Raw genomic sequence first — 24383 nt, 5'->3', positions numbered from 1 at the left:
TTCATTGTGTTATGTGTGTGTGTTGGGATACAGTTAATACTTTTAAAAGCTATCTGAATGTACAGGTACAGAGTTTATGTTCAAAAGTCAATTAACCAGGATTTTAATTAACCAGACCACTTCCAATAAAACATGCTAAACATTAACTTGGGCTTTTCAGCCTGCAAATTCAGAACACGATTACTTTTGATGAAATTGTGTTTTATTTTAGTCTTGCTATCTTGCCCAACTAATGCAGAATACTGGTTTCTGTTTTTGCTGCTATCTGTGAATCTTTTAAATGCAGGTGATAAATGCTTTTATATGTATCCTGGTATGAAGGATCCACCAGCATTAAATGCAGCCAAAACATCAGAAATCCCAGAACGTACGTATCCATGGTGAAAATGTACAGCATGCAGCTTTCAGTAATCCAAACTCGGACTGGCATGAACACAAGCAGGCCGACCAGTTTGCAGATAGTTCTACATGTAAACAGATGTATATTGCACCCCACCTCCTCCTCTCTCCCCCTTTTGAAATAAAGACCTCTTGCAAGCTGGGTTAGAGATACAGTAAGACCAGGCTTTATCGTTTTACTTTATGACATTTTAAACAAACAATCGTTACACAGCTGAGCCAACATGTAGACTGGAGCAACATGGTTATCATCACTAATGACAGGTTAGGAATGCTTTCTGTACAACAGCACTCTCTTCCAGACAGAAAGCTCAGCAAAGCAGGCTTGCCCCAGTGATCCCTTTACAAAAATACTCTATTAACATTATTATTATCATGATCACTGTGTTTGATCTATTGGAACGTTTAACTACAGCACTCTCTGGGTTTGCAAAGCGTCCACAATCACCTCTGTGCTTTGGAAAACAAAAAGGTAGATGATCGCCAGGAATAAAACAGACATGAACACAGCTGTATGAAAGCTTGGATTTACCCACATTGATTACAACAGAAAAAAACTTCTAAGAAACGGTAAATACATGCATCAGAGAGAAAAAAAAGACAACACTTTATACTCCATGTGAATTCTGCACATAAATGAAAACAACACACACCTGCTTTCAAATGTGCACACGCTCCATGTTTTCTGCACAAGCAGTTGATTTTCTTAATCGTGACATGTCTATTTATATATTGAACACTTTGCTATAAATGCAGTGTTAAGCTACTCAGTTTCTCCTGTTTTGTAGTGTTGCATGTTAAAATCTTTGCTAAAGGCTCCAATACTGCAAAGTGCAGCTAGGTGGAGCTGGTGTATAGCACATTTATTGAGAATGAGGCTGGAAACCAGTACCCAACAGGTTTGGGGTTTTTCTTCAATCACACGGACAGTATCAGGCTGTGTTAGATACACTGGGTCATTAGAAAGCATGATGCTGTTTAGGGCCATGGTTTGTTTTTTACTTTGCAAATACATATATATGAATGCGCTGCTTGCTGGTGGAGCGGAAATCAGACCCCGTGACCTACATCACAGGATGTCCTTCGGCACCAGGTGTCACCAAATAATGAGTTGGACAGGAAGTGATTTTTAAAACCTCTGATCTCACTCCTTGAAGCACTATCCTTCTGTAATCATGAACAGAACAGTTTATCAGCACAGGCAAGACACGCGTCTCTCCAAACCAAAAACCGAAATCTTGCCCTATCGAGTTTCCTAGAGTAGGCACACGTTTAGAGGAGCCTTCCCAGCACAAGATCACTTTCTCACCCACTTCAAATTGTAAATGATAGAAGCACTGCGACTGGGGAATCCGTTTCATCTGGCAGCTTTTTGGCAGAGCTCAGGACTGTATTACCACCTCTGGCTTGCTAGACAGTTCAACACTACCTGTTACTCAGTATTAATGGATATCACTGAAGCACAGAAATTAAATTACTGGGTTGTATTTTTGTAACCGTCACTAAACGTCCTTGTTTCAGTCAAGTCTGTTAAGTCAGTTTCACAATTGTTCAGTTTTTCACATCCCAGCAACCTACACTGTTAGCACTTATTAGCATACAGGAGCCGGTGCCAGACGGCAGTCAATTTCCAGCTAATAAACTCCCCCCCCCGACGAGTCACACTGAGGGCAACCTGTAATTCTCTCGAGACTGTAACGAAAGGCATGTCTTTCAGATCAGTGCAGCAACTCATTCCAATCAGCCCTCCTGCACTCTGACCTCACATTCTGTCAGCTTTAACCCAGCCCTCAGACTATCTACTGGATGTGCTAGCTGGCTAATGGTTTTTTTTTTTTTTTATTGTGTAGTTCTATTTTGTAGCATTTCTTTACACTTCTGTTTTGGCATTGCTTTACTGTTTCAATACAGTTAGTTGGGCTATTAAAAAAAAAAAAACGACAAGGGTCTATGAAAGATGAGAAGCGACAGACAAAAATTAGATCTTTAATATGGAAGTTGTTTCCCCTTTAAATGGGGCTACCGTTGCAGAACTGTATCAAATCCTACGGGGGTCCACTTTTTGCTCATTTAAATGTTAGATTTCTTCCTTCCATTACTCCACGTGTTCAAAGCGTTCGCTAACTCCTGTTCTTTTGAAAGGAGAAAAGCACCCACTGGACTATAAAACTACTATCAAATCACTTGGGTCATTAAAACACAGGGTCTCCCAAGCGGTTTGTTTCTTTTGTACAGTGCTGTTGAATTTACAAAAAAAAAAAAAAAAAAAAAAAAAAGGAGTTAATTAAATCCAGGAGGAAATGTTTCTGGAATTGCATCCATCACTTCCTATTTATCACACATCATAATACTAAATATACATCGCAGTGGGGTAGAGACGGTGCTTGCATTAAAAAAAGAAAGTTTAGAGATGTGTGCAAAAGTAAAGGCACGTATTTGACATGAAGACTCATTGTAAACAGATCAAATACACGCCTGTTACAGTGTGAGGGGATACAGGGCTCCACAGATCTGGACTGCCAGCAGCACAGCTTCCATTTGGAAAGTTGTTCTGCGTGGAGAAAGATGAAAAGATGGAATGCAAAAAAAAAAATATCTTTTTTTATTTCATGTAGAACGGGATACAAACCACCTCCCCCAACTACTACAGTGCCACGGGGCCGAGACAGAGAGAGAGATGAAACTCTGCAAGAGAGACGCATTTATTATTACTGTTAGTATTTCTATTTTGCATTTTTGTACGAGAAGTAGCAAGGTGTGCCGGTGAAATAAAAAGGATTGACTGTTAGGGCCCCCGAAAGAAGAATTATGAACCTGTACTACCCTGTGCTACAGCCTTGTTGGTTTCTCTGGGGGCGTGAAATGTGTGCATGAGAGAGAGAGAGAGACACACAGCATGGACAGGTCTTGCTGCAGTCCTCTCACAACAGCAGACAGGGCTGCCTCCTCCTTCGTTTCCGGACCTGCAGGGCAGCCCGAGTGGCCATCTCGAACACCTCTCGAACTCCGTCCTTCGTCTTGGCCGAGCACTCCAGGTACCCGAAGGCACTGATTCTGTTAGCCATGTCCCGGCCCTCTTCGGGCTTCACCGGCTCCTGAAAGAGAAGAGCTTCATTACAGCGGACCAACAAGCAGGCTCTTTTCACTGCACTGGGTGGGAAGGGTGATCCAAATTACAACAAGAACTCCTAGTTCCTTAAACACGTTTAGTATGTTAATGCCACCTGCCAGTGGAACAGACTGATGATAGTATGCTGAGAGCGAGGGTGGAGCGACAGCTCATTTGAAAAAGAGTTGAGGTAAAAAGTCAGCACTTTAAACATGGATTTGATCATGTCTGGTGTTCTATTTGTGAGCACTGTTTTTCTTCAAGTGTTGCAGTATTACTAATAACAGTAATTAATCTAAGTTATGTAAGAGCTACAGGAAAAAAAAAAAAAAAAAAAAAAGGACTTGAACCCTTTTTCCCTGCAGCTGCATGTCTAATCGAGGCTTGGCCCAAGCAGACAGTGTGAAGTACAGTTTCGTCTCTCTCCTCTCGTCTGCACTCCGGAGAGCGGGAGCGCTTGATGCCTCTGTTGTGTTTCGTTTGTCGGGCCCGTCCGCCCGCGCGTTTCCCAATCCTGGCAGCTCACCTGTTTCATCTTGGCCAGATCCCTCCGAGTGTGCTCGTCGTTCCTCAGGTCTTTCTTGTTCCCCACCAGGATGATCGGCACGTTCGGGCAGAAGTGCTTCACCTCGGGGGTCCACTTCTCCGGGATATTCTCTGCAGGAAAGGGGAGGCCCAGATGTGTGTTGCTTAGTTACAGCTTCGTACGCAGACCTCAAACACATAAGCATGCTTAAAGTGCTCCTAGTGCAGCACAGGCCTCTCATGAAACGTATCCAGACAGGCAAGCTCCAAAACTTAGTGGAGATTACAGCGAGCCAGGCCAACCAAACACGTTCAGTAAATGTTTCATAAAAGGTGTGTCGTTCACACAGCACTCTGAAATACAACAACAATGAATTCTGATCCGCAAGCACTTGTTATTTCTATGCCTTGCTGGCTAAAATACACACAGCATTATGGAAAGATTCAGGCAGTGCAGTCAGCTACAGTGGGATCACGAGGAAGCCTCGCTGACTGTCCTACCTAAACTGTCGGGGCTGTCGATGGAGAAGCACATGAGGATGACATCGGTGTCGGGGTAGGAGAGCGGTCTGAGCCGATCATAGTCCTCCTGTCCTGCTGTATCCCAGAGAGCGAGCTCCACCTGAAAACACCAACACACGCAGAGCCGCTGAAGCTTGGAAAACAATCACGCCAGACTTTCATATTCCAAGAGTGTCGCAACTTATTTCTGATGGAAATATAAGTCTCAGCAACAAACAAAAGACCAGACGCAATGCTTTTAGTTCACCTTCACTACAGCACTTCAAAGCAAATCACTAATGTGAACAGGAGCCGGTCACAGCTGGTTAAGATTAGCAGATCACAAAAAGAAACGTTCCTGTGCACCACGGGCTAAATACTCCAGAGCATTCAAATACGTTTTTTAGTTGTGATGAGGGAAAAAAAAAAAAAAAAAAAAAAAAAAAAAAAAAACCTGCTTATGCTGTACAGCAGAAACCCAAAAGCTCCAAAGTTACTTATCTGAAGCATTTGAATTTCAGAGTGTTGCCAAAATGTGTTCTTTACTTCAAATGTTAAACAGCAAAAGAACTCGTCATGTCAGCTGTTTGAGAACAATGACGACATGCTGTAATAAAATGCATGTGTGAGTGACTGTTTGTGTACATACAAGTACAATTTGGTGTATGTATATTTATAAAACAGGGGGGAAGCTGCTAAAATGAGTACTGTTACAACACTCCAGCCTCGCCCGTGCCGCTGCAGTGGAAAGAAAAAAAAAAAAAAAAAAAAAAAAAAAAAAAAAAAAGAGAACAGAGCCTTCATAACACCAGAATAGGAAAGACAGGAAGAGGGAGGGAGGCATGTCACAATCCGCCTTGCCCTTCTCTCCGCTCTCCAACGAGGACATAAAACTAAATAAAACTGTGTAACACAGATCTATCTTTAAATTTCCTATCACTGTAAACCGGCTGCAAAACCAACCTCACCCTGACCTCTCCTCGTTCACGCAAGATCGTCTCTGTGATCGAGGCCTCAGAATCACTGTAGACCAGCACATGAGACAGGATCTCAGTTTAAAACAGCAGAGTCGTCGTCGTCGTCCCCCCCCCCCCCCCCCCCCGACACCATACTGGCACACTGAGCTCAGAGCATGGGACGCGCCCACTAATGAACCAATACCAACATGTCATAAACTCAGGGATGGGAAGAAGGCTCCCATTGCAGAGCAGTTTGATCCATTCCTGGTTTTACTGTGAGCTTAGTGGCTATGCTTCTCACCTATGGCTAATAAAATAAAACCTGGAAAAACCTTTGCAATAGGAGTCTTGATTTGTCCCAATTTCTTAAAGACTCCAATTTCCCTGAGTTAGCTTTGTTTATTTATTTTTTTCTTTCACTTGTATGACCTGCTGCAAAACAGTACTGCAGCTGGATGCCTTGTTAGAACTCCTCCAGTAACACCAACTGTGCAATTGCAGTTTCAACCAGACAAGGAAGAATTCTGCACTTGAGAATGATTGCAGAGATGTCTCTGTTAAAGTAAAATGCTAAATAACTGCACAGCTTGCTTATATATTTTCCATTGTATTCGAGGAGCCCCCCTCCCTCCTCACCTGCTTGCCATCCACCTCGATGTCAGCGATGTAGTTCTCGAACACTGTGGGCACGTACACCTCCGGGAACTGGTCCTTACTGAAAACGATCAGCAGGCAGGTCTTCCCACAGGCGCCATCCCCCACGATCACCAGCTTCTTCCGAATCGCTGCCATCTCTAGAGGAGACACACACACGACGAGTTGGTTCTGCACAGATGATCGGGGGATACAGTATATATTTGGACCCATCTACCCGAACAGATTCGGCTCTGAATTAGGACATGCAAATTAGGTTGATCATCACATCACAGCAGCACAATTGCAAAACGGGGGCAGATCAAACAGCATTGGAAAGAGGCAGGAGAGTGAGCACGGGTCAAGCAGACGCTGCAGCAGCCAGGACAGTCATGTTGGTTAGGCTGCACCAAGACATTGGTCATCAACAAATCGCAAAACAATTGCAAAAGAGACAGCTGTGGTCTGAAATGTTAGTGAACGGATTAGCATTTCTTCCAGTCTGTGCCACACTGCGTCAAGGCTGTACAAAACGGCAACCCAACCAGATACACGTCCTCCTAGCGGGAAGGCAGCGTTTCATTTTGAAAAGTGAAGGGCAAAAAAAGCAAAATCGTACGCCTACTGCACGGCAGCTCTGTGACCCCCTGCCCCTCCTGCCTGCCACTCAGTCCTGGGCCTCTCCTAAGCACAGCCTGAGCACTTGGACACTTGTGTGCGCAGGCTGCCATCCACCCCCACTTTCTGATATTATTCTTACTGGTTAGTCATTCCCAGCATTAACGAAGGGAGACGGGTACTGTAGGCAGGGTGATTTGTATTCAGAAGCGGGATCTCACTAGCCGAGCGCTAGGTCGACTGGGTTTAAGGTAATGGCCCATTAATTTCAGTTTCCTCACAGCGACTGTAGAGAGCTGCCAGGCCACAATCCCACACGCTCGCTCTCCACTGCAAGGCAGAGTGGGAAAGAGATCCTGAATAGAAAAAATAGGGAATTCATAACTGCCCAGACCTTTACGATACAGAACATTAAATAAATTGCAATATTTTTGAAGATATTTATTACGAACAAAATCTGCACAACAACACGACTCAATCCTTACACCTTATAATGTTCTAAAGAGGCCTACGTTGCTGTAAATGTGTCATCTTTTTATATTATTCCCTGTCATTATTGAGGTTTGTCAAGGTCCAACAAAAATATGAAATAATATCTAAAGAGAATCTAATCTGTCTCGTTAACACATAACAGCAGTAACTCCCAGTACTGAACTCGTCTGCCACGCTGGAAAGCCACTACCGCAGGAGTCCTCGGTGTAGTGGGATTTTCTCCAGCAGCCCCACTACCAACCAGGGATCAAAAGACACACATTTACACATGAAACCGAACAAGCAGCTGGATTATTAAAGCAGTGAGAAGTGCGGCTGGAACTGACCGATCCACTGTCTAAATAAAACACGTGCCCATCACAACGCAGCTGTCAGAACAATGCACCTCCACTCCAGTGGACGTATTTCCTCTTTGAGCAGCTGGGACAGCAGAACTGCAGCAGGACGCCCTTGGCAGGACGCCTCTTGCCCCGTGTGGTCCTGCACGTTGGTGAAGGGAGGAGACTGACCCCAATGGATAACCAAACAATGTAGCGCTTCCTCGCCCTGCCCTCTAGCCTGACAGGGCGTTGCTGTGAATCAACCTGACCCCACTGCTGATAAGAATATCAAACATAATAAACAAAACAAAAACAGAGACAGGATGTCGAGGAAAAAAAATAACACGTGGGGGCTTCTTCTCAGAAGTGACGTACACGTCAAGCATGTGACTCACCACGATTCTCCAGAACGACTGTCTGATTTCAATTTATCAGATCATTCTGGTTCCGCTCACTGTAAAAATAGGTGTGAGGGCGTTTAGCGTGACAAAATACTTTATATATAGATAAAAAATAAAGTATGTGGAATTGAAGAAAATAAATAAATAAATAAATAAATAAATAAAAATCGACTTCCTTTTTTAAAACCAGCTCCTTTTTACCTGGTGATGCAATCAGCCAATACACGAACACGACATGACTGGAAACCACTGCTCTGCATCTTTGTCAAAATAACCAATTAAATACCTAGAATCAGATCCACAATTTAACATTAAGAGGTGGACAGTACAGAAACACTGCAATGCATTTAATACATTCGGTGACAGGAGTCTTTTTCAATGAGGTCTTCCAGTCAAAATGTTTCTCGTTGAATTTATCAGGGTGCTTTTTTTTTTTTTTTTTTTTTTTGGTCCGTTTTTCAGTATTTCTAAATTCAACAATGTTAAGTGTTTAATGAAGTTAATTCTCAGAACACAAGACTTTACAGTCAAAAGTTCAAGATTAAAATAGTTTTAAAAAGGCCTTAATATTTATCGTACCTACAGTAACAAAACGGACACACCCTTCAAAAAGTTTATCAGAAACAGACTATAATAAAACAGACCAATGATCTGTGGAGAAACTGCCAAGCACCCTTCCACAAAGCACAGTCCCTCTAATGCTAGCTGCGATCTGTGGCTAACAGCACTTCAGACCAGTCAGGAACACACAAGAAAAGGCCTCAGATTTGATTTGGATAAGATTCTCTGCCCCGGTACCACGCCGTGCCTCCTATGAACCAGTGACACAAACAGATCAATACTGGAGTCTCACAAGGGGACAGTAATGGAGTGGAGATATAGAGAGCTGGGAGTTAGTGGTGACAGCGTCGATAGCACAAGCATTGGAGAGAGGCCAGAGCTCTGCAAGAACCCCAGACTCGTCCAGAGAGAGAGAGAGACAGAGCTGGAAAACCATTAATCCTGACCTGCTGGCCTCTCTCACCATTAACCCACGAGCTAACGACCAGCGAGGTGAAGGTGGCAAGTTAACAGAATAGTACCGGCACAGATTCCAAATGGATTTAAAAGATGCTCAAGTGGCCATTATCACAGGGAAGAGAACTTCTGATCATGTTTGTAATCTTGAGAGGAGCGATAAGCAAGGGATTCAAATCCATTTCTTTCATTGCAAAGACATCGGGCCCTACTTAGCGAGCTTTAAGACGTGTACTTGTAGACTAAGATTATCAGCCGACTTGAACATTTACTCAAACATTTTAAACCAAATGATAAAATTCATTTAAATAAAGAAAAAAAAAAAAAAAAAAAAAAAAAGATTTCAAACCTGGTCAGCAGTTACAGCAGGTATGTTCCTGAAGCCCTTAATAAAAAGGGAAGACATTCTGAAGATGTCATTTCAAGAAACAGCCCCATCTATCACAGCAAGTAGTATTACCATAAGACAGACAGGATACTAACCTACTGCAGACTGACATTCGGCACGTTCATATATAAATATACACAGAAGCTGATTTCACAGGTCCTGGTTAGCACTAGTCTTGGACCTAAGAAAACATTAACAGACACAGTTCGAAACATTTAAGGCTTGTATAACGCAAAAGCTCTAAACTATAAACCAGTAATTAGTTACATTACTTTTTGTAAAGTCTTGTACTGAGAGTTGACGAATAAATTCAGAATTTGTGACTACAGACTGAAACCGTGCCGTCAGCTTTGATTTCGAGGTCATTAAAAGTTTATCCATAACTTTTACAGTCATGCTTTAGGCTTGGTGCTGGCCGAGGGACCCCCCCCACACAAAAGGAAGTCATATGCGAGGTCAGAGCTCTCCGGGGGTTCCTTGTCCTTCCTGCTGTTCAGTGGAAAGTTCAGCCCCAACAATCGTCCTCCTTGATGACCTCGCCTGGCTGTCACAGTGCTTTATCAAGTCCTCCTTCACATGTGCAAACACTGCTCTTTGTCTCTGTCCAGGAGTTGAGCATCAGGCGATGCACCTCCCTTCCTTCCTTTTTGAGGGAGCGAAGGAGGAAGGATTTCAAAACCAGACTGAAAACAATTAAAATTCCTCCAGGCAGCCAGTTGTTACTGTATTCAAACTCTCTACAAATACTGCAGCTTTACAGCCTCTGTTGCTGGGTAAGGAGCATGTTACGTTTTCCCATTCAATTCTTCAGCTTCCTGAATAGTACCCCATAGTACCCACAGGTACAGTGCGACAGACAACTTGAACCGAAGAGCAGATCCTGAACTGGGACAAAAATCTTTTACACTCAATTACTCAAATATTATTCTACTCTGCTTTACTGTATTATAACAAAGCAAAAAAATACTTAGAAATATATATAAAAAAAAACAATAACCCACAGAATTTGTTTTGAAGCCAATTAACAACGTGTTCATTAATAAAAGCAGTTTCTCTCAATACAGAAACATGGAACTGTTCAAGAAAGCTTCACACACTTTTCTTTGTAGATTACACATTTGCAAAATAGTCAAAAGGAAGCCTGTGCTGCTTGGACTGGGGGCCTTATTTACAAGACGGCATGTGTCCAGTTTCCATGGGGATGCTATTAGCTGTAGAACACATCCTGCCATTCACATGCTCCCGACACACTTATTGCAAAGCAGCCTGGGAAATACGGGACCACACAGTGAAGTGGTGCGATGGCAAGAGACGAGACAGTCAACACTGCACTGAAAAGAACACGACTGTACAGTACACCAAGAAACAGCAAGTCCCACTACCGGCTCTCGCTCTACCAAATCAACAGTGACCGGATCATTCCGACTGGAATAAAATAAAATTACATTTGCGATTGCAAATGGTTAGAATGAAATCTTTAAAGTCCCAAATGAGAATTATCTTTTAAAAAGAAAGCTTTGAAAACTCAGTTAAAACAAGAGTCACATAATAGTTGGGCTTCTTCAGTCCTTCAGTGTAAAGTAGGGCAGACTGTTCTTTTGTAATGGACGCAGCACAGCTGCAATTTCCCCATTCCTGTTTGTTATTCTGAGCAGGAAGGGCAGTGTTTTGTTTGAGGGCTCACCCACAAGTCCTGGTGTTGCAGTAATCTCTGCGAGTCAGCCAGCCTGCACGCTCCTCAGAGTACGCCACTCCATCGCCTCTCTCCTTTGGCTGTGCTTCATATATATATATATTCTGTTCTATTTAAATTGGACTGTACACCCGAGTCAATAAGAAACTGGCCCAAGCCTCTAGGCATTTTTAACAGTAACAAAAGGTTAGTTTCAGTGTGACTAGCACCGTGACTCACAACAAGCGCAGGTTTGTTACTGTCATACTTCAAGATACAATAAAATATGGACTTCAGACCTCAGCTCACAGCAGGAAACTATGCCCCCCCCCCCGGGAAGAACTACAGTTACCAGCGAGGGACTATAACAGTCCCCTGGAGATCACTACAGTTTCCCATTATGAGTCTAGGTCTGCAGCGTGCATATTTTATGAATCATTCAATAAAGTAAGCGAGGCTGTGTGCTAAATATGATTTTGTATATTGGTTTAATTATAGCTGTTACAGAATAAATATCAATAAACACCACGAACATTAAAAATCATAAATATTACATTTAAACAACATCTGAAGTACATTGTCAATTACAATTAATAAAGCTTTAGTTTTAAATAGTCCAGTAAACATCTTTACATAACATCTTTCTAGCACTGTCCGTCCGACTCTCACTGCACAGAATTCTCTGAGGAGTCGGCCCAGTTTGTGAACGCCGTATTTATTACATCTTCCAATTGGATTTGTTTGAATTTCAGTAGGTCAGAAAACACTGAAAGCAAAGTTTCAATGACGGTTTTAGGTGTTTGCAGGATCTTTGTTTTGCAGTATATTTTGCAATTCATTTTCAGTTACGTCCTGGAAGGTCCAGATTCGGGTCCGTCTGCCAATTCTCTTTGTTGTTTGAAGAGAGGAATGACGCTCAGCGTGAGGAGGCAATTTGAGGGAGTTTAAAAAAAACCAAAACTATATAGACTGCCAGCAGCATCACAGGGGCAACAGATGGATCAGTTTTTGGTCACAGTTAAATAATTCAACAGCATAGCTAATTTTAATGTGACGCATCACAGTATATTAGACTGCGTAAATTCTGAGCAAACAAGCTGTAATTATGTTCACCTTGCAAACAAATTCCTAGCTATATTTGACGTATGTTACCAGTTTCTTTGGTAACAAATCACACCATTTCAATACATAAAACACTGCAACTTGCACAATCAACTGAAAAGAAACACCTACATAAAAAAGAAAAACGTTTGGATTGAATGACCTGCCTCCGGGCTGCGTGAAAAGAAAACACCGGCTTTGTTTAAATTCGTTTTTCAACATTAATTTAACAAGGGGTTGAGAGAGAGAGAGGAGAGGATATTCAATGGCATTTGGTAACTAGTTATTTTTTAATTAGACCAGTGATCCATTCTCAGTGCAGCCAGCACTGGCTGCTGGTCAAGACCATCTGTAGGGTGCCAGTGGCAATTTTATTTGCATCCACTGACAATGAAGTTCTAGTACAAACTCACACAATTGAAGCCAGGCAGCAGAGGGGAGATCACGGTAAATCAACAGCACACACCAGAGGATCACTAGCTAGGAACACACTGCATAAATACACAAAATGGGGGAGCCCATCAGCTCCAAAGAACGCTTCTCCAGTTGCATCATGTAAAGGGGAAAGGCAAAATGAACGTGGTTTGTATTGAAATGACCAGTGTTGTAAATGCTGGCAGTGAAACAGAAACACAGTGGCGGTCAGAGGTCAAACTGAGGGGCGCTGTTAGGGTTTCCATTCACTGGAGATAGGAAGTCACATCTGAAAGGGTTTATGAGACATTAGCAGGCTGGGCAAATGAGGACAGGTTTACTGAAGCATACGTCATGATAAATAAATGCAAATGATCCTTCGCTACACACTTTAAAAATACTTTATAATATTGGAAGCAATATAGACAAAACAAAAAGCTACAGCTTACACATGAACACTTTAGCCTTTCAAATATTTAATATTCAAATGAATGCATCTCCATATTTTATTCAAGTTTAATATGAATTGACGGATGCACGTATTTAGAATGACTCACACATTAGAGGAGAAAAACATTGAATTTCAGGATTCACATTTTTTTGTTGTTGCTGCTGCAATACGATGATATTTCAAGCCCACAGGATGTGAACACCAGATGAAAAACGTTCACGACAGCCTGAATTACCACCCAGCTTCCCTCAGGGCATCTCACAATGATCACAACCAGCAACTGCACAGAACTTTTTTCAGGACTTGTTCAAAGATGTGCCCTCTGGAACACTTCTTTACTTTCATGCCGCAGCGAGCCAGTTTCTTGAATCGTGTGCACTCGGGGTGTAACGATGCACTGCGAATCCATGTCATTTCTTTAGCGCATATACCGTTTTCTTACAGGAGCGGTGTACTGTGACACAAGACCAAAACCACAACAAGGTTCAGAGAACTGTGTAGTTCACTAAACTGTTCTTGAATGACGAAGTGTCTGTATGAACACAAATTCATTTTATGTCTAAAAAAAAAAAAAAAAAAGTATAGATCGTTTGATCTTATTATGCATCGTCCAGCGGCCCAGGAGCACCCCATGCACCGTGTTGCACGCCGCTACACCCCTCTGTAAACCAAGCTGCAGATTGCTTTTACTGGACACACTAGCACAGCAATGGCGAGGTTAGTTCCAGGGTTATCACACAAGTAAGACATCCGAACCGTATTCACAACCTCGTGGAGAACAGGCAGAATAGACTAGGATCAAGATCTGAAGGTTAATTTGCTCTAAAAATCAACTTAAAAAGAACTAATCTAGGCCAGATCGGTTTTGGTTTTCAAATCCTTCGTACTGCACCTGGAACAGGTCATTTTAAACAGGCAGCATTGTCTGGTCCCAGGCGTGGATTTCAGGACTACCCTCAAATCAAAGATACAGTACAGCAGGACTACATTCTTCCATCTGCTATGAAAATGCTTTTCTCTTTCATGCAAAGCAACCCATCCCACGTACTGTGACTTGCACACCACGATGCATATCATTTCTGTAGTGTACTGAGGACACACTACCTACAGTATCTATCATACTTTCTCTCTGAAGCACACCACCTCCATACAAATCGCTGGGGCTCTGAGAACTAGCAATAATTCTGTAAAACAAACACAAACAGTCAGTCATCACAAAGAGAAGCGAGGTGACTGGGCTTTGTAACGTTTCATTTATTAGAACCCGAAAAATTGGGTAAGGGAACCTTATGTGCTGACAGGGTCCGTCCGTCTCACTCTACACGGGGAGCCTTGATTTTGGGCTGATCTTCACACTTTAACAATACAATCCTCGGCTCCTATAGATGCTTCGGGTTACATATGTCTTCATCCGATACTCTGCTCTTATTACGCAGTTGAGGACCCCTGTGCACAGTCCATGCACTGGTTAGAAGAGATCCAGACTGAAGTGGTCCAGTTGAGGACCCCTATGCACAGTCCATGCACTGGTTAGGAGAGACCCAGATTGAAGTGGTCCAGTTGAGGACCCCTATTCACAGTCCATGCACTGGTTAGGAGAGATCCAGATTGAAGTGGTCCAGTTGAGGACCCCTATGCACAGTCCATGCACTGGTTAGGAGAGACCCAGATTGAAGTGGTCCAGTTGAGGACCCCTATGCACAGTCCATGCACTGGTTAGGAGAGACCCAGATTGAAGTGGTCCAGTTTGCACAGTCCATGCACTGGTTAGGAGAGACCCAGATTGAAGTGGTCCAGTTGAGGACCCCTATTCACAGTCCATGCACTGGTTAGAAGAGATCCAGATTGAAGTGGTCCAGTTGAGGACCCCTATGCACAGTCCATGCACTGGTTAGAAGAGATCCAGATTGAAGTGGTCCAGTTGAAGACCCCTATTCACAGTCCATGCACTGGTTAGAAGAGATCCAGATTGAAGTGGTCCAGTTGAGGACCCCTATTCACAGTCCATGCACTGGTTAGGAGAGACCCAGATTGAAGTGGTCCAGTTGAGGACCCCTATGCACAGTCCATGCACTGGTTAGGAGAGACCCAGACTGAAGTGGTCCAGTTGAGGACCCCTATGCACAGTCCATGCACTGGTTAGGAGAGACCCAGATTGAAGTGGTCCAGTTGAGGACCCCTGTGCACAGTCCATGCACTGGTTAGAAGAGATCCAGATTGAAGTGGTCCAGTTGAGGACCCCTATGCACAGTCCATGCACTGGTTAGGAGAGACCCAGATTGAAGTGGTCCAGTTGAGGACCCCTATGCACAGTCCATGCACTGGTTAGGAGAGACCCAGACTGAAGTGGTCCAGTTGAGGACCCCTATGCACAGTCCATGCACTGGTTAGGAGAGACCCAGATTGAAGTGGTCCAGTTGAGGACCCCTATTCACAGTCCATGCACTGGTTAGGAGAGACCCAGATTGAAGTGGTCCAGTTGAGGACCCCTATTCACAGTCCATGCACTGGTTAGAAGAGATCCAGATTGAAGTGGTCCAGTTGAGGACCCCTATTCACAGTCCATGCACTGGTTAGGAGAGACCCAGACTGAAGTGGTCCAGTTGAGGACCCCTATGCACAGTCCATGCACTGGTTAGGAGAGACCCAGACTGAAGTGGTCCAGTTCCTTTGATTGTGTTAAGAAATAACACCACCCATTTAAAACCTGCAAGCAACCCTTGCCCAACTGAAGCTGAAAATAAATCTGTGTTGCAATTCCAGTGATCGCACACAATTAGTTTTATACCAGAACACTTTCAGTCAGTCATTTTTCAACTTAATGGGAAAAGGATTGAATTGGGATTTATCTGGTTTCATCACTGGACTTTCAATTATCGCTTTTACAGAAAAAAAAAACTCACCAACCTCAGTCCCAATCTGCCTGACTCTCTCCACAGTCACTTTGAACGGTAGGGAACTTGAATAAGACAATCAATTATGGTGTCTAAATTGAACCCTGATAAAGTAAATAGGTTATACATTTGAACAGGGTTTGAGCTTTGAAAAAAGACAAATAAACCAATGATATAATCTCTCCTTGATGACAAAAGTAGTGCCGCCTTTCATTTCGCAACTATCAGAATGTATTTTTAATAAATATTGTCAATAGCAAGTTCCTTCACAATTTAATAAGCAGTTCTTCCAGATATAATGAAAGCGTGACATGCAGATGGATTTACACACACACACCTCGCACAGATCCACAGAATCCAAAATCGCTCAATAAAGTCTGATATTATGTGATTGAAACAGCACCAGCAAAAGAAAAAGTATTCAACGCAATCTGATGTGAAGATGCAAATTAAAATCAAGCATCGCCGTCAAAGCCTAATGAATCAACATTCCCTAAATTCCACCTGCATCACACAGTCCCAGGTGTGTGTGGATTGGACAATGCGAGGCAAGTCAGTCTCCATGAAACTAAAAGCATTAGAGTACATTCCAAGCCACTGTGTTCTTTCAACAGCCATCAGACAGTACAGACTGTAGCAAGCCTGGACAGGGAGTCAGGCCGGGCTGGTGTGGAGTCTGAACAAAAGAAGTGATCAGCGCTGGGGAACAGCGACAGACAACGGGCAAAGAACATTCCAGCAATGAATACATGAGGAATGAGGGCATGTTTACTACTCTTAAACACAAGGAAAAGGTAGCTGGAAGGTTACAGCTCCACAAGGAGGGTTGTGGATATGGAGCAAAGTTTACACTGAAGTGATTTGCAGTGAATCACTGCTCAGCTGTCTCCAGCTATTTTCAGACTGTCAAGGAAGGCGGTGACCCATCGCCCTGGATTGTACACTCAATAGGGAGAGAACACAGGGCCCAGCGAGAGGATACGATGCCCAGCAGAAAGAGTAGAACCATGGCGACTCAACTCAGACTCGTCAGACTGCTGTAGTGACAAGCAAAGGGACGCAAGGCAGCATACCTGAGCCTTTGTTTAGCTCGCGAACGCTGTTGGGAAAAAGCAGACTGCAGGCGCCACTCCAGGGTGAGCCCTCTGCATCTAGACGGTGCCGACGGTCCACCTCAGAACGAAAAGACAAAACGATCCCAAACAACGTGGCAGCTTGTGAAACTATTTAAAAAAACTAAACTATTTAACCAGACACAGCTGGGTAAATCTTATAGTCTAGTTAATTATCAACATCTTTATTTAAAAAAAAGTACCCCCCTCCCCCCATAACCAACTGAATTTAATCCTTGTAAAAAAAAAAAAAAAAAAAATCTCTGACTTCTTCAGGACGAGAGGTTAAAGTCTCCTGGACTCTTGCAAAATACTGCTGCTTGTTCAACAGCCTTATCTTTCTGTTCTATCTGCCCTGACGACACCATGCACTGCATGAACTATTACTGATTACCACTGCTGCAACAGCAGCAAGCACAGATACAGCAAACATTTTCACAAAACGTACTACCCGCGTGACAAGACGTGCTGGAATTATGAACCCTGCAATTTCTCTCAAGTTTGATTTATAGCTCGAGTCACCGCACGCCGCATGACAACGTTGATGATGTCATGTGACATGCGTTTAGTTGACTAAGTGTTATAGTGTCACAGGGCAAACAAACCGGTCCATTTCCAAAAACTTGCTCTCCCAATGCGTGGGACATAACATGTCCACATTCTATAGGACTTGGGTGCATACAGTCAGAGAATGGTTCAGAAATTACAGGCAGCCATCGTTCAGAACATACACGAGATCCATATATTCTGTTGTGAATGAAAAAAAGGGATTTGTTCCTTATAAAAAAAAAGTCACAAAGAATTGAAGTTTTTTTAAACTTTAAAACGTTTACGGAATTAGGGACTGGTCAATAAATCAAATCGTTTTCACGATACACTGGAGAGATTATCATTGAAATTTATCAAATGCATGGCACTACCCAGAATATAAAATGAAACCTAAGACAGTCAAGGGATCGAATAAAACGTGGTTTTAACAGGGGATTGACTTTATCATTGAAGGTCAAATTAATACCAACGTTTTGAGAACTTAAATGTCCCAGTCCACCCAATTTAGCTGGTTAAACACTTTTTTTTTTATATGGAAATTATTCTAGTTTACTGTTTTAGTTTCTAGATTTTTTAATCAAAAGTTCATTGTGTTGAATGCCAGGCGGTTTGTTAAAATGGTTTGATACATTTGGGACTGGAGATACTAAATACAGGGACAGACTTAATACTGAACATGACTTCACATTGCTGTCAACAGGAGAAAATGGGAGTGTAAAAAACAGAGACGCTTCATGTTGTTCTGGATCAGTTTTAGACTGTTTCTTAAAATGACACCGGGCTCTTTTTGTCTGCCCAGATTATGCTCTTCAAAAGGAAAAATGTGGTCGCGTTGTTCTGCAACAATGGAGAACTTTAAGAAGACCTGACCGACTTAAAAACAGGTTTTCAAATAAAGCCAGCAAAGCCGACAGGCTCTCAAAAACAGCAGAAATCTGAGAGCCATACTCTGTGCACAGTATCAGCTCAGCCTCCCGTAGATTACCCTGCATGCAGGTGTGCACAGAAAGGCATCTATTCTGCAAAGTCACAGCAGCTTCTCCAAATAGGACAAGCCTTCAGGGACCAAAACATTGGCTCCCGTTTCTGAAGCGAGGCATCAACACCATTCTAAAAATGATTCTCAGTTCAAAGACTACCTTTGTACTGCTCTCCCTCTATTCAGAAACAGCTACCTTTTCACCCCCCCCCCCTCAGGGAAACTTGGAATGGATATGAAATATCTTAACTTGTAGTTTAGTTAACGTTGCAGCATTTTCTGATTTAGACATCATATCCTGTTGACTTTATTTTTTTCCAAACTTAACAGAAAAATAATCCATGTGGCCTCAATCTGGTACTCTCAATTGTGTGTACAGAGACCTGGTGTAAACCTAACCTATCCCCTTGCAACTCTGGACCCCAGCCACTTCACTGTTTCCCAGTCACGGTAAGCACTCTTAAAAATAACTATAAGACATCCCCTTTGAACCACCAGCAACAAGGAATAGATACAAGGAACTGGGGCGGGAAACCATGAACACAAACAATGGGCAGCCCCATGATGCTGGTCCACCTCTTCTCGAAAGGTTTTTATTTCCTTCAGCAAAACAGATTATGACACTTCAAGGTTCCTCATTCCACAGACCTGGCACCCAGTCAGAAACTGGTCACGCTCCGCAGGCGATTTAGTGAAAAGGAATGCGCTTGGTCAGTTTCACGAAGCACATCAACTCTCTTAGTCAGTACCTGTTCTAAGCTAGACACTAGCCTATCTACCATGAGCCACAGTCAAAGTGTGACTGATCTTTAAGAGAAAGGGGGTTGATTCACTTTGTTGTTTTATGTACAGTAGCCTTAACAAAATGCTGTGTTTTTCTTCCAGAGTAAATCCCCCTCCACATACTTATAGACTTATATTCAATTTCATTCCCACAACAAATCTAAAGGAAGGCTGTCGGCACTTAAGTGTTTTCTTCTAATTTGTGTGGTCAGCTGTCAAGGAGCCCCTTATCTGTGACTAAGCAGGATGGCTTGTTTAGCTGTGAGTCACGCAGCCTGGAAAGAGCTGGAAACGATTGAGGGGGAACAACCGTCAGGGAAGGTAGTGTCTCTGCATGAACCATCTGGCAACGAGGTCTCCCGCCAACACAGCTCATCTCCATCAACTGCTGCTACCCTGACGAACGAGAAGCAGCTAAGAGAAAACCAAACTCCCTCGGTTACGACAACCCTTCCGAACAGTCGTTCTGCCATGACCCAGCTCAAAAGTAGGTCATTTCAATAATAAACTTGATTGAGGCAGGTCTACAGTAGCTGCCAGACTCATGCGAGTTTCTAACACTGTAGAACGTATTCTGCACCGCTCCTTTGCCTAATCCATCCCTAGAAACCTCACTGAGCGCTCTGCCCACAAAACTACCCCACCTATATTCAATACTGCATTCTTACAACCAAGAAATATTAAAAGCACATTTCCTGGATCAACAAATGTGTTTTCTGGAAATTGTTTGATATATTTGCGAACTGCTATAAACAAACAAAAAGGACCGATAAAGAAATGACCTAGTAACCTTAAACTTTAATCTCTCGTCTGAGTCAGCCTCCGAGTCAAAACCTCCCTTTACACACAAACACCCCCACGGATAGAAGCCTTTGGAATTGCTTTTTGGTTACTGGTTTCACGGCCAGCGTTAGACACAGTGGGTGGAACGTGTTGGTCCACTGTCTGCAATACAGGAGGTAGGATGGCTTGGGGCTGCACCTTGGCTAGTGAAGCTCGCACCTGCGTTCTTCGTTTTCAAATTAGGAATGCGTAGTACAAGCAAAGACTTCTGAAGATTAAATTCAGCCCCATAACGCTGTTCAGCTTGTTTTGTTTTTGTATTTGAGTGAATAAAGACTGATTTGAATCATCTCCAAATTGGATTCGAGTCCAGAGTCAGGGAAAAGTGCACCAACTGCACAGATCACATTTAATATTTTTGCTACCTACAACTTGCTGGCATCTTGCTCAAAGTTTAAAATATAGACCACACTATCTTGGGCCCCCGCTTGCAACAGAGAGACATTTCTCTAGATCATTACTGGTAGGGAAGCTGCACTGACAATGTTACCCGGGCAGTGTTGCTCTCGGCACTAAACGTTCTACTTGATTAACTCCAATGTCAGCACACAATGTTACTCATGCAGAAACTCACATTATAACACATAATTAATGCAATGCCCTCCCCCCGTCTTCCTCTGTTGCTATAGCAAAGAGTTTCTAAATCTGAGAAAACAAATCAACGCACAGCGAACGACACAGTAAATTCTCCTGGTTTCTTTAGTACAGGCTCCAAGCCTCAAGCTTGTCACTGGACACTATCTGAAAATCACTTCCCAATAACCTCACCACTGGCCACAAAATGTCTAGAATCCTACTGAAATCATTCTTGCCAAAAGACTAAACAGACATACTCCTGGCTCTATTTGCAAGCTTTACTGCAACCAAAAAACCACAGCTTCACACAGAGCCTCACTGAACTACCAGACAGCAAGCTGATCTCCGAACTCAAGGGCAGGGCTTGACACTTCAACAGTGTGCTAAAGATGCTCGAGGTGTCTCTTTACTGCAGCTTCTCAATTCCATGCAGCTGGATCTCATTTAATTAAAACGTTACAGTCTTAATTGCTGGGTTAATGTTTATTTAAACCCTGCAGATCCTAACCTATTTTAAAAAGTACATCTGGGAGCTTGGTTTGCAGCTTCGAAGCAAATCTCAAAAGCTCCCAAAGACATCTCTCTAGGGCTATTCCTATATTTCAGTAGACACTGGCCTATTTATTGGATTTTTGGTTTGGGGAGGGGTGACCCAGTTAGCCACTCGACACTTGTGTGCCTCCTTTTCAAAACTGCAGGCTTAACACTGCGGTGCACCACCAACATAATGCACTAAAACAACAAACTGGGGCAGGTGCATTCACCCAGGTAGAAGAGAACACTTGTTCTTTAATGAGGAACTGCTGCACGAACTGGACTCGGAGACAGTCCAGCCTGCTGTGCACGGAACACTGACCCGGTCTGCATGTCTGTATCAGCACTGTACACCCCAGCATGACACAGCAGTGAGGGTTCTAAGGGCGCCAAGGGTTTATGATCTAGATAGCAATCGCCCCCCCGCGAATGTCTTTTTCTCAGCCAGACAGAGAACCCAGGAGGCGACTCATTTTGATCAGAGAAAAGCAAATCACTCAAGACGTTGCGGTTCTCTCAGAGATTACTCATCTGTATCCAAACCTGGGGATGTGTTCCGGTCTCTCCATGTGGACATTTGCTGTTATGCAGCCAACAGGTTTAGAGAAAAGGAAAATAAACCTTGACTTTTTCTTTTTTTTTTTTTAAAGAAAAAAAGCCATAGTTTACTTTGCCAGCTACTCTTAAAGTTTGCTGTCTTCACAGGAAAGTAGTTCACACGTATGGACCTGTTTATTTGTGTTATGTTTTGCAATAATAATTCAGAGTGGTTCTATTTCTCACTGAAGAGCAGCTCCTGAACTTTGCAAAAATAAAAGAAAGAAATGTAATTAAATTAGCTGAAAAGCCATTCGAGCGCTTCTCGCCTCACCAGCATCACATCAACAGTGCCTTCAACTACTTAAGAGACCATAAAAAAAACCCTGGAACGTCAATAAAGGTTTATGGTACAGATTAGACTGGTTTACTGCAGTAACCTTTAGCTGGAGAGTCTGACACAAAAACCAGGCACATCAGTTCTAAAAGCTCTCACTGGTGAACAAGGGTTCCAGCCTCCCCTTGTTCTTGCTATGTTATGCACCTTGCATGCCAGGCCTCTCTCAGATATTACCAGTCCTTCAGACACCATCTCTGACCTACAAAACAGAACAAGTGGCTCTTCTACCCTGCTGACTCAAGTTTTTATTTTGCCACAGCTGATTAACTAAATAACGCAGTTTGCAAGGCTTATATATGCCTGCTCTGAAACTTGGTTCTCTTCTGTAATAATTCCAGTCACACCCCCTGGCACATGAACAGCGCCGTGCCGAACTCAAACCAATGTAAACAGCTTATTCTCATCCTCTATGGCAGCACGACTCCATTAATCCCGTGCCAGGATAACGTTATCTCGCTACAATGGGCGAAAGCAGACTTTTGGCGCTTTGCTACAAAACCGAGAACGGGGTCAGATTTTGCATTTGTTTAAAAGTTACTGTTTTTCTACCTCAAGGTAATTAAAAAGGTCAGAGAATTCTATAAGCAGCATGCCAAACACAAAACCCAGTTCTCAGGCACAATATCACTAAACACAAAGCAAGCCTAACATTGCGACAGAGGCATTGATAAAGAGCGGTCACCCAACAGCCTGGTTTGCGCCGACTTACTCCGATACATTTTAACCCTAAAACAAATACTGAATAAGAAAAAGGTTAGCATAAAACACGTTAAGGCCTTGTTGTCAAACTAAACATTAAGACTGCGGTTATATGGCAGCTGAATCAATGCCTGAAGTCGCTTTCTGGCAACGTTTACATAAACTTTGCAGTTGAGGAAAGTGCAGTTTATTAACTGAACTGGCAAGTCACGGCCCAGTAATTCCAATGCGGTTCTGTATTCCCAAGAAAGTGACTAAGCGCCGAGACATGGGTGTGGTGAATTTAACCGAGAGCCCCCTCCATAGTCAGGCCTTGTCGGTTTGTTACTCTGGATTACGTCTTGCTGCTGCTTTTTTTTTTTTTTGGGGGGGGGGGGGGGGGGAACATAGACAGCGTCTGATAACGGTTAGAAAATAGTTACATTATAAAAACTTTGTGCACGTTTCAGTTTGACACGTTTTTATACTGCATGGAGTAAGGTGTTTAAGATATATCTGCCACATTAAAAAAAATGACAGTTCTTGGAAAAACCAGAAACTTCTGCGAATCCCAGGGTAGCGCAGGAGCGGTGAACATGCATTACTCCCGCCGGCTGCGCAGCCGTGCCCAGCTGCACCAGCTTCAACAACTCTCGTTTGTGGCAAGGATCATTTAAAAATGCAAAACATTTAACGGTCAAGGTTAGGTTTTCACCAAGTGCTTTAACAACGACGAGTCTTATTTAAATAAATAAAATAAATAAAACAAAAAGCTTAAAATTCGTTCATATGGCTACACAGACTGCCCCGCCTATAGCCAATTCAGAAGGTGGGGAAATTACGATAATTTACATCGATAAGTAAACGTTAATGCACCAATGGCGCAAACAGTGCGTTATTTAGGGGTTGTTACCTGGGTCTCTGAAAACTAAGCAGCCCCAGCCACAGCAAACAACCCAAACTTCAAATCCGCGTATTCCTTTGCGCTATAGGGCATCTTAACAATTCAGACAAGTTGTGTGTTTTGTTTTTTGTTTTTTTTTTCTTTCTTAAGGAGCCACCTGGTATTACCCGCTGTACTGGTAGCATTGCCCCTGCCCTGGCTGTTATAAACGCAAATGTACACTTGGTTATAAAAATGTTTGTTCAAAAAAACAAACATCAATGACGTAACCCTTTCAGAAACTTGTCTCGTCGCTGCAGTTCATCTCGGTAATCGTCCGCTTCGCCGTAGCCGAAGTTATATTACCAGCGGCAACTGGACACAACACCGCCTACTTTTTCATTTCTTATTTACTAGCACTTTAAAAAATATATATATATATATTAAACCGCGCCTTTTCAATATACAGCAAGCCATCATCATTTTAAACGCGCATCCTCTCACCTTTCCCAGTCGTGTTCTTCTCGCTTTCTCCGCTGCCGCCCTCACTGCAGTGTTAAAGCGACTGTATTTCTCAACAAAAACACACCCTCTCCAACTGAAAGACAGAGTTAA

General features: G+C 43.0%; 1 protein-coding gene across 1 annotated transcript; it reads right to left on the bottom strand.

Annotated features, from left to right (window-relative positions):
- Positions 1 to 2794: 2794 nt before the first annotated feature.
- On the bottom strand, positions 2795 to 24383 carry LOC121300002 (rho-related GTP-binding protein RhoA-D). The gene is made up of 5 exons (XM_041228320.1): positions 24273 to 24383; positions 6130 to 6287; positions 4535 to 4655; positions 4035 to 4165; positions 2795 to 3494 (listed from the first exon to the last, which is right to left on the bottom strand). The coding sequence occupies exons 2-5, from the start codon at positions 6283 to 6285 to the stop codon at positions 3321 to 3323; spliced, it is 582 nt and encodes a 193-aa protein (XP_041084254.1). The 5' UTR covers positions 6286 to 6287; positions 24273 to 24383; the 3' UTR covers positions 2795 to 3320.

The sequence above is a fragment of the Polyodon spathula genome, chromosome 25, assembly GCF_017654505.1.
Source record: "Polyodon spathula isolate WHYD16114869_AA chromosome 25, ASM1765450v1, whole genome shotgun sequence".
Taxonomy (NCBI): Eukaryota; Metazoa; Chordata; class Actinopteri; order Acipenseriformes; family Polyodontidae; genus Polyodon; species Polyodon spathula.
This window is presented reverse-complemented; position numbering and strand designations above follow the sequence as displayed.